The sequence below is a fragment of the Anser brachyrhynchus genome, assembly GCF_964034855.1.
Source record: "Anser brachyrhynchus genome assembly, chromosome: 1".
NCBI classification, from domain to species: domain Eukaryota; kingdom Metazoa; phylum Chordata; class Aves; order Anseriformes; family Anatidae; genus Anser; species Anser brachyrhynchus.
Window position 1 is genome coordinate 88,999,874 of NC_137694.1, and position 16,626 is coordinate 89,016,499.

General features: G+C 40.7%; 1 protein-coding gene across 5 annotated transcripts in view; it reads right to left on the bottom strand.

Moving 5' to 3' along the window:
- The window catches only part of CRYBG3 (crystallin beta-gamma domain containing 3), a 103,530-nt gene that overhangs the window by 5,232 nt on the left and 81,672 nt on the right, over positions 1 to 16,626 (bottom strand). For all 5 annotated transcript variants that reach the window (XM_080597173.1, XM_080597174.1, XM_080597177.1 and 2 more), the window contains 4 exons: positions 14,945 to 15,054; positions 14,270 to 14,396; positions 5,067 to 5,206; positions 1,563 to 1,686 (listed from right to left, as the gene is read on the bottom strand). In XM_080597173.1, coding sequence (XP_080453299.1) covers positions 1,563 to 1,686; positions 5,067 to 5,206; positions 14,270 to 14,396; positions 14,945 to 15,054 — 501 coding nt within the window. The remainder of the gene's footprint in view (positions 1 to 1,562; positions 1,687 to 5,066; positions 5,207 to 14,269; positions 14,397 to 14,944; positions 15,055 to 16,626) is intronic.

A 16,626-nucleotide genomic window follows, 5' to 3' on the forward strand; every position in this document is an offset into this window, starting at 1 on the left:
GTAGTAGTATTTCAGTCTAAAAAAAAGAAAACTTAACATATTCCCACAGAAGTGTCAAGCATGACCAGCAGACTGCACAAACTCAAGGAAGCCTTGTCTGCAGGATTTAAAATAAAAACAAAACCAAAAAGCAGCATGCAAACTCCAAATGCCAAAAACCCCAGCAAAATACTGAGGTACTACTTATAACATTGCTCACTGTTGCAATATAAAAAAGGATGCTACTGAATACAAAAGCTCTTCAGATTAGTGTCTGAAGAGAGAATTCTGTTTTTAAGATGAGCACAAATTATTTTATTGTTATTTGCAAAAACAGAGCCAAAATGGGATCCTTTGGTAGTTACCACTTCCAAGGAATTCCAGGGAACTGTCAACTTCCTAGACTAACAAATCATTTTTGTTAAAATTTCTTTCCTTTTCCAGTGGGGAAGCATATAATGCATAACTAACGGTAAAGATGATCGTGTTTTTCACTGTAACATCTCCCCAGTTGAATCTATTATTTAAAAATAAAGCAGCATTCGTCATGAAGTGGAGACAAGTTATTCTGTGAGCAGCAGAGCTACCGAAAACTCTTCTGTGGAGTTACTGCTCACATTCCCTTCCACTCTCCCTTTCCCTGTCTTCTAGGACACAGTGCTCCCACAGCTATGTGCAGCTGGGCACACAGCAGCACGTGCTTTGGCTGTTTTAGAGCTCATCTGTGTCCCTGATTACCTGACACCCCTCGGAAAAGTGCAGGGTCAGAATTAGAAATTGGCATTGCTTGGGTGTGTGATAAGGATGGAGAACCCCGGTGGGACTGCATAAACTTTGCTTCTTTTGGAAATTCAGGTTACAGCAAACTTGTTCTTGCTTCCATTCATGTTAATTATAAAACAAGCCAATATAGAATTGGTTTTCTCATTATATGTTTATATTTTTATATTACAAAAATGTAAAAATAGCATATCTAGAGAACATGCTAATGAGCCGTTCAGAAAAGCAAAATTTGACTCCAAGAAACAAGGAATTATTTTCCTTTAGAACCTAATATAGATCTCAGTAACTGCCAGTGGAGGAATTTTCTGCTACAGTAATCTCCTGGTATGTCCTTTTGGCTGTCATCATTTGGCCTGATTTAAGGAGTACGATGTGCTGCATTATACTCAGTGGTACAACTGATACTTTCGCACTAACCCCCATCAAAAAAAGTCATAGAATCACAGCATGGTTTGGGTTGGAAGGGTCCCTTAAGGATTATTCAATTCCAACCCCCCTTTATCTTGGGGGCCCCAGAGCCAAACACAGGGCTCCAGGTGGGGTCTCACAAGAGCAGAGCAGAGGGGTGTAATCACCTCCCTTGCCCTGCTGGTCAGGCTTCTTTTGATGCAGCCCAGGACACGGTTGGCTTTCTGGGCTGCAAGTGCACATTGCCAGCTCATGTTGAGCTTCTCATCAACCAACACCCCCCAGGTCCTTCCCATCAGGGCTGCTCTCACTCTCATTCTCCACCCAGCTTGTATTTGTGCTTGGGATTGCCCCTGCCCAGGTGCACAAGTCCCTATACACTCTTACAGTACCTGCTTCACAGGACGAAGGGAGCCGATGACTTTCCAGCCACTGTATTCACTCCAGTTGGAAATCTCACTGGGCTCCAGCAGAATCTGCTTTCCTAAAAAATTACATCCTTCATATGCAATCCACCTGGATACAGAAAACAGAACGTGAAAGACTACATGTTAACTATAACAAAACTAAACTAGGGGCTTATGTTCAGGACTGTGCTCTTGAAAGCCCCTAGACCTCCCCACAGCAGGGACACCAGCAAAGCTGCATTACCATGCCCCAGAATAGCATCTGTTTTAATGGTTTAGCTGTGTTCCATCTAAATTAAGACATGTTTGCTGTTTGCCTACCTCAGACTTGTAGGCTCTTCCTTTCTTCCCCAAGCTTCTCCCACAAATTTGAGAATCTCAAATTTGAGAACCTAGATGGGATTACTACAGGTTGCAGTGGGCGTGCATTAGGAAACCGGGAAGCCACACGTCAAGACAACAGTACTAGCAGCATTGCATGGTTGTACATAATAATTATGAGAGGATTTTGATCAGTGTTTTCTTTTATAATAACTAAAACTATAAAAAAAATCCACTTGTCTGGAATATAAAAATACATAAAAAATATTTACTCCAAAACCCATAAATTGCTGTAGCAGACTGTACTATAGTGAACATATCTGCATGTGAACATGGCCAAAACATTTAACAGAGTTAAAGTGCCAGCACATACAGATCCTTTTTATCCGGACATCTGCTCAGTAGTTAGTGTGTTGCTGCTTACAAAGGCAGCCTCAGGATTATAGATCAGTTTTGTTTGAATCAATAGGACATTGTTGTGCAGACAGTGAACCTAAATGTTTGACTCATTAACTCATTGGAACACAAAGCAAATACTGGTTTCCCCAGTTACCTGTTCTACAGGTCAGCTGCCAAGAACTTGAGGGATGGCTGCACTCTTTGTTTGTTTTAAGTCAGTGAGAGAACATCCACAAACAGTGCTCACAGCACCTGTAATTTACTTTCCCCATTGCGCATAACTTGGAGGAGCAGCCAGCCAGCCTTGCTTAGGAGGCTGAGCCTCCATGGAGGAATCATCCAACAGTGATCTGTCCCTTAGTGAGACCTTACCACTGTTTCTTCAAATTAAGTCACATACCTCCTGAATAACAGGTATTCAGAGCAGCTTGACAACCACTAGGCGTTCCTTGTACTTCTAACATATTTCTGACTTTTTTCTTGTGATACTTCCTGTAAAGTCACTGAAAATTCACTGTTAATGTTTTTCTTGGGATATTGAACAATCTCATTCGAAATCAGTTTCTGTTGTCAAAGCATATGTTTATGCTGGTATTTGCTGACACTGACAAAACTTGTCTGGGCTCTCACATGGACCAGCAAGCCCCCACTATTCCGTCTTTCTCAGACCCTGGAGCACCTCGGTCCCCAGCCCTTTTCAGCAAACCACAACCTAGGCTTGTGTCATTTCTCACTGAGGTGATCAGTTGGCTCGGGAAGGATCCTCATACCTCAGCACAGGAGCAAGATGCTATCGCACAGACATAAATCTTACTCTGTCATTTGTTTAAAGCTGACAGTATGCTTCAGGGCAAGGAGCCCAAACACCCTCTTAATCTGCCTCCTGAACTCTTGGTTACAGATAAGGCAAACCAACACTCTAGGACTGGAAGTCTCCCACAATCACCTGTCACACCCTTGGTCTTTAAGCTATCTATTTGCAGTGTAGGATGAGAACAGACTGTGGAGGTCTGTTTCCTGGGGAACACCGTGAGCAACTCAGAGAAAGCCCAGCCAAGCACCTTTTCATTCTGCCCTGACTCTTCACAGAGACAGGAACCAGCTAACCCAGCTGGGATGCTCAGGAACAAACAGGAAGGTGGGGAAGGGGCTGGAACCTTGCAATTGCTCTCCTGTGCTTTTCTACTATGTGGTCCTGAAGCCCTCACCCTTCCTTTACAGCCACACACCTGATGAGATGGCAGAAAAAGCTCAGAGAGATACTACCCCACAGGAAGCACTTCAGAGTGTAACACCTCTATAGAGGTATTTCCCACCTGAAATAAGTCAGGTGTTACTCTCAGCAACAGACTTTCCTCCTCCAAACTAGCATCACAGATCAATGTGGAACATGAATGCTGTTCTCAGTCTTAAACTGCAGCTGCTTGCCACTGCCATTTGGGGCACCTAAAGACAACAGCAGATGATCACTCACTCTATGTATTTTCATAATGGGCTCAGGACTGAAGCGGCATAGATGCTAGGGACTAGAATGCATAGTAAATTGACAAAGCTCTGTGGTGAAAGTGAAATGGGCCCACTGCTACAGTCAATAGCCGGTGACTGTTCTTACAGAAAAGGAGGGTCAATTCTTAGCCAACGTTTCAAGAAAAAGCTTGTGTGAAATGTCTGAAAGAAAACAGTCCACACGCAGTGCTCTGGAGCATCAGCTAGGTTAGGCTTAGGCTTTGTACCAACCTCTAAGAATCAGAGGAGCATGCAGCAGTGTTAGCACATATCTATAGACAGGTTTTAACTCCTACATGGTAACAGACTCAATGAGTTTGCAAAATTCATTGCAAGAATCACAACAGAGGTGTATGTAAGCAGTGAACAAACAGTCTACATGAATTCCTTGCCTAATTAGTTCAAATTTTGCATGATTTTGTGTCATCCCATAAGACCTCTGAAGACAATTACAGCCTTGTGTATGTGAATGCCATGAGAGGTGGGAAGAAGGTTAAAAATGAACGCAGGAAGTGTGTGTCACATTTGAAGAACAGCAGTTTCCAGTCGGCCTCAGTTGCAGGACTCGGCAAGTTCTTTGTTCCTGCTGTCGAAGTGCAGGCCTGAAACTTGGCCAAGACAGAATACTTGGGAGCTTCTCCAGAAGGTGAAATGGGGAGAAGGGAAAGGTTGGAAGGTCACTTCCGCAGATGCAAGATGGTTTTCACAGAAGAGGCTGGGTGTTTAATCAGTCATGGGGGGGGGGGGGGGGCGGTTAAACTAACAACAGAAGCAAATTACTGCTCCAGCTGTCCGATCTGCCCCAAGCCTCTCTCACAAGTCACTGACTCTGTGGCAGCTAAACAGCTTGTCAAGCTTCACTGAACCACTGCGGTGGTTCATGTTAAATCACTTCAGTTTACAGCAGGTATTTTACAACCAGTTAATAAAGGCAGACTGAGTTTACCTGTCCTTGTGAGTCAGGAATCAAAACTGATCTACTTTTGGCTCCTGGCTTGAACAACAGGCTCTATTGTTCATTATGCATAGGGATAAAAGGATGGTTCTTAACAGGGGAAAAATGCATCCCCTGCCCAGAGTTCTTGTTCATTTCAGGTCTTGGTACAAAAGGTGAATCCAGCATTCAACAACATTTTAGGATTTTGAAATGTCTTAAAATAACAGAATGTAAAATGCATCCTATGAAAAAAAGGCAGCAATTGTGAGAAAACACATGCTCAGTATTAGTTCCTACAATATCAAGAATATTTCTTCCATACTCACAATCCACTTCTCACCCATACAGACTGAGTGTAAAAATGAAGATCCTCATTCAAAACGGAATTGACGGGTTTGGTGAAGTGCAGCTCTCTGCCCTTGCAGCATTCCAGAGCAAACAGACTGATGGAGGGCTCAGCAAAAACCTTGGGGGAGGGTGAAAAAAGCAAAATTTTACTCATAGTTAACTTAAGTTGTTAAGTATGGTACACACATTTTGCCACTTTGATTTCATTTCTACATGCTTTTGGTTTAGATCATGCTCCCTCAGCAAATGTAGCAGCAAAGAAAAAAAAAGTGCATCTACCAACAAAGCACAAACAGCTGAAACATACTGGATTTATCAGTGGCTTTGTCATCAGAGTGTAGTTCCCCACTGACACAAGCCAGAGACTGAGTCACATAGAGATGCAGAGGAGCCTCTGTTTGCATTTGAAAAAACTCTCTATGATCTGGTCTGTATTGTCAGGCTCTTGATTGCTTTTCAAAAATCCAGTTTATTTACTGCTGGAACAGGTTATGGTAGTAGTTTTCAGGGTGATCTGCAGATTGCTTCTATAGTAGTGAGGCAAAACACAAGTCTATTGTCCCGAGACTTACATTAGCTATTCAGTGGTTTGTTCACTGAAAAAATCTTAGGGATCTGCAAATTGAAAAGGACTCAAAGCATCAAAACTACAAAGTTCTCAATGTTTTTAACAGACAGTTCTATTTTTCTTCTGACAACCATGAAAACTTAACATTATTAGTAACCGCTTCAATCTTGTTTAGAATTGCGACATTTTTCACTTTTGTCTTTCTCTACAGCTGAGAGATTTCTTATGAAAGCAAATAAAAAGATCAGTTTGCATAAAATTGTGGTACAGCTGTAAGATCAGCAGAAAAGCAGAGGGGGAAAAGATTTAAATGTAAAAAGTCTGTGCCTTAGTACAAGGAACACTTGTATGTTTTTTCAGCATTTTACAGCTGAAAAATGCTGAAATCGTAAGCACTTGCAATTTATATCTTGATGCAGCTGGCAAAGGAAGAGGGAATAGGTCTGACTAACTGCTCCAATTAGCAGCCTCTCCAGGGAAGCCACCTTGTTCTTAGAAGATGTTAACTGGAGATAGCCAGCTCAGTGCAAAAGGAAGAATTTCTTTTGCAGCAAAGGTATGGCCCCAGGTGGAATGAATGAAACAAAATCTTGAATTATAGTAGATGAAGGTGCTGAGTAATTAAGAGAACCTAACTTTCATGTTTGAAGAGGCACATGTATTGTAGTATCTCTGAAGAGCTCAGTTGTGATTCAGCACTTACAAATTTACTGGCACTGACTCAGTGCACTTGGTATGTAACTGGTTGTTCAAATCCTGCCTCAGAAAAATTGCTTTCCTCCACTGACCACTGCAGAGACAACATAAGTCATGCTACACTCCACGGACTGGGAGTTTGATGAGACATTTTAAAGAGTTTGGGATCATCCACCTGCAGAGATTTTTTAAAAGCCTATTACACTCCTACAAAACTAATGCTACAAAACAGAAGGAGATTAAAACCCATCATTGTCTTTATTTTGATATGCCTGTTCTTTCCATATGCCTTCTGGTATATCAAATGGGTCAAATTTATGACGTGTGTTTAAAGGCTTACTTTGCAATCTAGACCAACAGATCTAGTGCAGGCAGCTACTTCTCGGTTCGCTTTGCTGAGCAAGGTGCTACCACCGCGCTCCAGTCTGCAAGAAGCCTACTCACTTGGCTCCAGCTTTCACCTGAGTGGAGACCAGAAGCCGTGTCCAGAACAGGTCCAAAAGGGAGAATTTTCACAGGTGCACCAGAAGGCATGGGAAACACCATTTGGCATCCTTGCTGCTAGACACTGCTACCGAAGTCTAACATTTATCTTGCTTTTTTCCATTACATTAGAGACTGGGATACTGTGCTAGATGAACCAGTCATCTGATCCAGCAGATCCATTTATAAACCAAGCATCTGAACAGCAAACAGGTGGAGTCAATTAAAATGACTACAGGTCTCACACGGTTGAGACCTGTTTAAACTTTGATGGGCCTGCAAAAGCCGTCAGGTTTTTCAGAGTCCCAGTCTGTCAGTATGCAGCAGACATCACATCTAAGACACACACACAGACAGCTGATCACAAGGACTGATATCACCCTTTCCAGTGAGACCTAAAAGGACTTCACTGGTCTTGGTGCAGACGTGATGCACAGAAAAAAACCCACATGCTGCTGTCTCAAGCACCGAAGCTCTCATATTTCCATAACCAAATATAGAGCAACGAGCTGATTACTCACTTTATATATACCATTTTACACCAACAGCTGGCAGCAGTGACTTGGCCTGGCTTTTTTCTCTGATTTTGTTTTCTTAGCTCCATGGAAACTATCAACAGTAAAAAACAAGGTTTTGAGGCTATGCTATTACACTTCCTACAGAGACATCTTGCTTGCCACCTTCCTTGCAGGACACTGTGGTGCATTTTCACCCATTCTCAGGCTGAAGAGCCATCACCAATAGACAAGCTGATCAGCTTACTTCACCACGGCCCAGTCCTGATGGACCACAGAAGAATGTGTATCTCCAAGGGCCAGAGGAAGGGCAACCAGGCAGAGAATACAAGAGGGGATACCTCACAGCAAGGCACTAGCTTAGATGGATTCCAGTCCCCGATTTTGAAAGGTGAGCTAAAGGCATCTACTTTCACTCACAACTGGCAACTCAGTCCCATGTCTAGGTTAGGACTACCTTGGCTTCCTTTCATAGTTATTTCAAGGAAAATACCTGAAATGACATCCTTTGGGGAAAGCTTGCCAATTGCAAGAATGATAAAGCACTAAGAAATTCATTTAATCTGATCTTTGTGTATTAAGGAGCTAACTGCCTTGCTTACACCCACACCAATAGATTTGCAGGTTTTGTTTTTGCCGTTTTTAAGGCCAGTGTCAGTGTTCAGAGAGAAACTTGAAAATATTTAATATATTCAAGAGGACAGTGATTAAAGAAGGCTGTATTTACATAGTATTTTCAAGGTAGAAGCACCCTTGTGAGCTTTTAAGAACAATGATATTCTTTACTTAACAGGTGTGGTAATCTATGGTTAATACACCCTATCGTGCAAGGAAAATGACAAATCTTTCTTCCCTCCCCACACTGTGATTTCAGAGGCTGAAAGTTAAGCCATTGAAATCAGCACAGTAAAAGTCTTTCATTTAGTTCAGCTCGGACTTTCCCCTGCGTGACTTCCACCTTCACTTAATGGAGAGAAGCTGTGCACCACAATTTTTCACAATTCAGAACAGAATTTTATACTTTTGCAGTTCAGAAAAAAACTGCAAAAGCAGCCCTGAAGCATTTGATACTAAACAAAGATCAGTGCAAGGTGAGCTTCCTTTCAAATGCCTTTTCCTTGCAGTGTAAGGCTTAGGTGCCTGATTCATGGAAATAAAATAGTGTAGAGGTACAAAGAAGTTAACCAAAAGGTGCTACAGCTGAAAACCAAGTGCACATGGGGATTTGCACACATGCTTATAATAAAAAAAACTATAGTTTTAGTTAAAGATAACATACGGATAATTTTAATAATGAATTTTGTCAAAATTATTACTAATCATCCTGCTGAGAAGGGCTCACCCCCATAACATACTTTTCTTGCACTTTTGGCAAACATAGATTTTGAGAATTTGAATGTGAAAACCCAGTAAAGCCAAAGAAACAAATCCATAGGACTAAAACATGACTGCAAGCCCGTCACGACAAGGGTTGGGACATTTCCCCATTTGCGGCCCTGCTGACCTGCTGCAAACAGCCTTTGCCAGAGTCTTAACTGGAGGAGCTTCAATAGCTGTATTATAACATCCTTGGAAAAATCTTTATTTTTCAGTCTTGGCTAGCTTATTATGTTCAAATGTCTTTGCTGAAGTTGTGCCTGACTGGCTACTCCCCTCGGTGTGGGAAGGACGCCTGGCTGAGGGAAACGAATGCAGTGCTGGAAGACAGGATCACCCATGGTCCAGCCCCAGCCACATCAGATGACTCATGACCTGGCCCTGGGAAACACTGATTGCTTTCTGTATCTTATTTTATTATTTACCTCACAGGAATGCTGGGAAGATAAGTTAACACCTGTATTTAACTTAAAGATAAGCAATATAGAAATACGGGAAGTATCGTGATTGATCAGAGGAAGGACAAGGAATGCCTCAGAAAAAAAAAAGAAAGAAAAGGCATTGCACAACCTACAACCCACATCTCATTTTTGTTTTTAGCAAACAAATTTAGAATTCTGTTTGACAAGCTATGAGACTGGTTTAACTTTAAGGATGAAGTTAACACAATCCCTGCTACCCACACAACACCAGATCAAATATTATGGGGAGTTTAACGAAATAACATGCTTGAGAAAAGGCTGAACTAAAGCTGAACTCCACTTTGTAAGAACATCCTGTAAGCATCTCCATCCCCAAAACTTTTCAAGCAACAAACACTGGACAAATGCCCCAATAAGTAACCACAGCCCTATAAATGTCCCAGCTGATTTCACCCGCTTTCTTGCTGTGCCAGGGGAGCAGCCCACACTTGGAGCCCACACTTCCTTTTCTTGAATTCATGGCAGTACAGGAGGCAAGTCCTTGTTGACGGAGGTATGGAAACCTGCACCTCTGCTGTAAATGCAGCAACCCTTAACCTGTGCTATGCTTTCACCTGCCTGCACAGTGGCTAACAACAATAAATCCAGAAAATTTCATCAGTGAGCACTTCTTTAAAAGATTTTGCATTTGTAGATGAAAAGAGACAATAAGAGGCAAGCTGCATGAATTCCAACGTTCCTACTGCTGCTAAATAGATATGTATCCTCCTATTGCAAGTGGTTTTTGAAGTAACTGCCTGTTCACTTAAAGAAATTCGTTACAGTGAGACAGGCCTTTCAGCACTTTTTTCCCCATTATAAAATAGTACATGAAAAAGACTCTGGACTTTTCAGAAGCAAGCCTTTTCTGAAGAAATGAGGCCTTGTAACGTATTATTTACCTTACAATCTAGATTAATACATGGGTACTGTAACTGTTTTTCTTCATAGAATATTGAAAATAAAGGATATTGGTTTTTTCATTATCAAGCTACAGAAGTGGTTTGTTTCTTCTGTATAACCTCTTATTAACCTATAGTGTTAAAAGAAACAAACCAAAACAAAAAAGCCAAAAAAAAACCAAAACAACACAAAACTCCCAGAAGGACAAAACAGACCAGTCTGAGCAAAATGGAACAGCAGGGAAGAAAACTAACTGGTAGGACCTCCTAAATATTTAGTTTGAGTATTATATGCCTCAGAGAAGAACCTCTTTCCCATCTTGGCCTACTGTAAACAGTTCTTGCCTTCCTCTCTGTCAGGAACAGGGAGGCAAATTCCAATTTCCCAGTTCAGTTTCGAGCATATCAAAACCACTTTTGGTTTGCAGTCAGTAAAATCAGTCCAAGCCCGACAAAAAGAAAAAATAAACTGATGACTGAAGAAGCACAGCTCTAGGACTATGGAATGCTTTCCCCACTCTCCTTATGAACCTGTGTAACTTTGCTTTGCTATTTCCTGAACAAATGGTAGAGGAAATTGTTCTCAAAGGTGTGCTTACTTCCTCTATGATGCTAGTGCACAAAAGAGGATATAACCAAGGTGGAACCATGTCAATTTGAATTTCATGAGAAATGGGGGACTGTGTGTGGGAAGGGCTGGGGCCAGCATGCCATATTTATATAAGAGCTCAGTTTTTCAGGAAAGAACCAATAAGGCATCCCTCCAAGAGCAAAAACTTAGAGCAAAAGTTAGCCAAACTAAAATACTATCACAGTAAAGAAATCAGACTATCACTAGTCTGAGCCTGTTTTCCTATCCGAATTCGTTAAACTCATTTTGTGTTGCTCTGGAAGTTTTGTTTTTTTTTTTCTATTTTAATTGGGCCAACTCAGTGATTTAGAATAACGTTTTTCATTTTGTTAGGCAATTCAGCTCTTTAACAAGCAAACTATATTTCTGGTAATTTTCAAAATAAAAATCCAAAAGCTTACTTTTCTAAGAAAATACCTTTTTTTTTTTTTCTATTTAGAACTGTTTGCTATATTTGTAAATATTCTGCTTGCATCAAAACCTCATTTTCCTGTGAACAAACTATTTACTCAAATCCTTTCCTTTCTTCATTTGATTTAAAGAAAAAAATTCAAGGATTTGCAGACGTTATTACCCTGTTTCATATAGATTAAGGCTTTACTCTTACCTCATACAGTCACAAAAATACCACTGACATCTTGGAGTGTTTTCCCATCAGCTCATAAAGCTATATAATGTGAAGGAGTATGACAAATAAATAATTTCAGTCCTCAAGCCCTCCTTCCAAAATGGAGAGTTCAGGAATCTTGTGGCAGCTGACAACATCTAAAAAGGCCTCTCAAACTGTTGCATGTTTTAAGTGAAAAGTCAAGATGTTACACTGAAGGCATTTCCATGTGCTAGATGCTCCGGTTAGCTACCCAAACAGATGGAAATAGAAAGGCCACCTTGATGTAGAATCAGATGCAGAAGTCTCTGTGGATGCCCAGCCATGCTGCACACACCCTGCAGGTGTCACTGACCTATGCTAACTGCTAGGTTTCACAAATACTTTGGAGTTAGCCCCACACAAGGAACCAATATTTTTACACACATACTGCTAATAAAGTCCCTAGGTTGGAACTTTATTCAGCTGCATAATATCAACATACCATATAGTTAATTATCATTACAAATTTGCAAATTATAAAGGGAATACCCAGATCCCTTGTCCCCATTTCACCCAGCACATCTGTCCTCCTACCCCAAAGGATGGGTTGAAACAATCTACTTCTAAAATACATAGTTGGACCAACCAGTCAATGGACATGAACTGCTCTCAAGAGCCAGTCAGGATCTCGCCTTATGAGCCCTTTGTACTGGTAAGGACATCATTTTTAATTCCTCTGCCAATGCCACGGGCCTCTATTTCTAGTTGACATCTGGGAGGCAGAAACCTCATGCGGGCTCCCCTGCAGTCTAAGAGTCCTTCCAACAGCTACGCTTGCAGTAAATGTACGTCCCTTAAAGGAGAACATTCAGGGCTTGTCATTAGGGTTACGCATTCTCCTCACACGTCTGAGCTATTGAGCTCACAGAATCGTAGATACACACCTTAAGTCTCAAATTGGGCTAGTATTTAAACCCGAACAATGGAAGGGGTTCCAATGTTACAGCAGAATTCAATAATGCTATACAACAATTCCACTTGGGAATATACTTGCTGCTCTCTTGAATGAGCTAACAGAAATATTTTGTAATAAAAAGGGCTCTGTTCCAAGAACAGTGCATGGCGGACAATGCACAGAATTAACTACGGCTGTTTCTGACCACTGACCAAACCTACTGCTGCGTGCTTAACATCACGTCTGTGCTAAACAATGCCTCTGAACACTGTCCTGCACCATTAGCACACACAATGTGTTAGGGGTCCATGAATGCATTTCTATTTGTAAAGCAGGTGTGGTTCAGTAGCATTTTACACTGTTAAATGCCTGGACTTTGAGAAACATAAGGTCTCCGATTTGCAAGAAAGGAACTGGACTAGAGGTGCAAGCTACACACAAAGCACAGGAAGATATGTGTAAGCTTCCCACACATGGCCTGCCAAGCATACTTCTCCCAGGGCTTGGCCATTGACAATCAAAGGCTGCCAGTAACTTTCTACTACGCCAAGCTGCCCGCTTACTTCCCTGTGAGACTACACCTTGGGGAATTTGGATGGGACCTATCATTTCATGTCAAAACTTCATTCTGATTTAACAGAGCAGAACACAAAAGTCTAACATGAAAGGGAGATCTTTAATCTGCAAAACAGGCTCTCAGCAGGTGGGAAGCTATAGCTCCACTGAAGTCAATGCAGCTTGATCTGTGTAACCTAGCAAAAGGACCAGCTCTCAGCCTTGAGCTCTACATCCTTCCCACCAAGGTTTTTGGTGTTTTTTTTTTTAAAACCTGTTCACAAACAGAAAAAAGGACTTAAATTCACAGTTTACTTCAAGTATTGAGTAATCTTTACAGCCTACTTACATAAAAGCTACGGAAAAGGGCACCGTGCCACATGGACCGAGTTTGTACTCATTGATCAGGGAAAGAGGAAGACTCTTGGTGAAGTTGGTCAGTGCTGGAGAGAAGTGGGCGGAGCAGGTATTTGCTTCTCTTTCAGTGACAGCATTATGGCCAGCTTATCTTTTGTGCTCTTGCATAGGAGCATACTGAGAGATGGGACAAAGGCACAGACATGACAACAAGATTCCAGAGGCATATGTCCTATGGGCAGGATTACAGCAAGACCTAAAAAAGTTAAATCTATCTTGTACTGGATACATTCCTGTTCAATCTCCTGGCCATAAAGGACCTTGTATCTCAGCTTACTGCTACAATTGGTCACTTGACTTCAAGATTTTTGTTTGGGTAGTACAACCAACGTGACCTGAAGGTCACAAGAAAACTGTGCGCATGTGTAATAAGTACTTGCCTTGTGTATCAGGAGTCACTAAGAAAGAGGATGGCCAGAACTGAGCTTTGGACTGGACTATCTGACGTGTCATACACAAATCACAGGCCACATGTGGTATATTATACCACTTTACTTACTGACCCCTAATTCGAGATGCCATTAGGAGATAAAACCCTTTTTAAAAAAAAAATAAAAAATCTGCAGAACAGTTAGTAAATTAAACAGAATAATGGCAAGTATATGCTAACATGTAATATCAGTTTTCATATCTTGTGTGTACTTTGCTTTAAGACTGAACCTTGGCTGTAGGCCTAATAAAAGCAGCCCCATATGCTTAGACAGCATGTCAAGAAGTAACATCTCACTGTGTACTAAGCTTGCTGAGCTGCATTACAAAATTCAGTCAGAAAAACACCAAACAATGCAACTTGTATGAATGACAGCAACTTTCATCCCAGAACACACAAGCATCCAAGAGTGTGTGCCTACAAGTGAATGCGTGCATGTGTGCACACAGCCTGACTTGTTCCAAACCCCCAAATCCCATAAGCCAAGAAAACAAACTTCATTCTTTTCCCTGAGTGGGAGTTTGTTTAACACAAGCACTTGCTTTAGACATCTGACTAGGAGAAGAGTTCCAAAGCATTATTATTTTCAATAACGTCCTTACGTATTCAATAGGCTTGAGGGATTTGATTGTAGCAGTTGGGCAGCCACAGGAAGTGAGGTCAACGTAGAGGCCTTCTTCCAGCACACAGTGATTGTCAGCAATTTCCCCTTGGTAATACAGGAGCCAACTGTAAGAATAATGTAGCAAAAAAAAAAGATTAGCACCTCTAGCTGCTTATTAACAGTAAGTTTTTTCAAGATTTAATATTTGCTAAGGAAGTGAGGAATTAAAAAAATTTGTTTGTTCTTGTTAAGCTTTGAATGAAGGTGGCTTGAAAGGCTATGTGACAAAGCAACCAAAGCAGCAAAAACAAATCGTGGTATAGAAATTTCAGACTCAAACAATGCTAATGGAATGCAGATACCTCTCCTGCACGGAAGTTCTTAAAGTCTGGAATAAATGCTAATGGGAGTTAAAAAAAAGTCACAGTAACTGTCAACTTGCCACAGGGAAAGCAAAAGGCATACTTCCCAAATCAATGGCAGGACGACACTTACTGAGCTACATTGCAAGACAAAGGGTCTAAGACGTGATGGAATATGATCGGAGTGTGTTACGCACTTTTGACAATTTGAAATTTGAGAGTTATGCACTTCTGATGATCTGAAATAAAGTCATGGTAGGAAAAAAAAATCATTTTACTTAAAGTGGTGGCATGTAAAACAACAGACTTACCATCCCCGAAGAACCTTAAAAGAACATGGTATGAATGATGTGAAATCAGAAACTTCTGCTGTGAAATCTATGCATGCTCCTTGGAAATGTGTATTACTGAAAGCTTTGAGCTACAAGAACAAAACAAAATAAAGCCAATGACTAGAAGGGAAACAAACTCATTACCGTTAATGTAAACAAAGATAGCTGTGGTCTTATGTATCCATTTAATTCACAAAGATACAATAAATAGAATGAATTCTTAGGGAAACTTTTACATTTCCATAGCTGCTTTCTTCATTAGAAATACTGTGTTTTTATCATCTCTGTGCCTGGTTTAGAAAGCTGATGCTAATGATGTTAACACTGTTACGGTGATGTTAATGCAGAGGTATCAAACGTAAGTTCAAATGCAGTAGGAGAAGACCCAGAGAAGAGAGAAGGCTAGGACTGAAGGGTGTTATCTTCCATCTGAAGTACCTTTGAACTGCAGATAACTCTCAGTAATACAGGGTTCAAAACAGGAAAGGAAAGAATAGGTCAAAAGATACAAGGCTACTATTGACTAAGTGCCTTGAAATCTTCTGTGACCAGTGATTCGCAGTAATTTCTTGTTCAAGAACCAGCAGGAGAATTTCTGGGGACGAGTGGGTGCAGCTTGGTAGATGCACCATCAATATATGAAGTTCACCTAAGATAGTTTTACATGTCACAAAGAAGAACTTCCAGCAACATTGAGCAATACCCCACAATAAGATGTGTTCAATTCACCCTGAAAAACGATAAGGTAGAAAGTACTGCAGTTAAAAAAAAAAACATTAAAATAATGATAATTAAAAAAGTAGTATAATATAGCCTATGACTTATAGTGAAAGTCACTTAGAATTCTGTACCGTTGGATTACCACTGTGTAACTGAATCTCACTTTAAAGCCTGAAAGAGAGGCTGAAAAAGAACGCAAAATTTAACTTTATCAAGAGAACAGCTCATATTCTGTAATGGAAGAAAAACACTATGGCTGTTGCAAGAGCTAATTCCCCCTTTATGCCCCAAATTGGCCTAGCTTCCTGCCAAAGAAAAGAACTCAAATGCTCTTGCCAGTACTGAGAGAGAAGGCCAAACACAAGAATTAGCAAATGATTTTATGGAAAAGTTCAGACTATGTTTTTAAAAGAAATGAATATGTTTCTTGCTGGAAAAAAAAAAAGAAAAAAAGAAAAAAAAAAACAAAACACAAGAAAGGTTTAACCTAGCCTTGCATGATAGAACTAAAAATTGAAGAAAACAGATCAGCTACAATATGATGGCTAAAGTATAACTATTTTTTTCTGTAAACATAATTGCACTGCAATATCCCAGAGCATTTATTTAAGCTGTAACTACGTACTATTTTCTATGCACTTATCTTAAAGTCTTTTATAAAGGAATATATGCACACACAGTCCTTCTTTCATAGGCCAGACGTTATGCAACACTTTAAAAAAAGATCTGTGACTCCTTTTTATACAGAATACATCTAGTCATGAATGATGGTCTTCAGTTCACAAAAGCTAAGATGAAGTACCAACTCCTCAGTGACAACACTGCATATCTGCAATTATTATCAAACGGCAGCTATCAGGATTTGATGTCACTTTATAAGGCTTTGCTTCCTAAAAAGTCAACAGCACGCTGGAAATTCAAACAAGTTATCACTGCAGTTC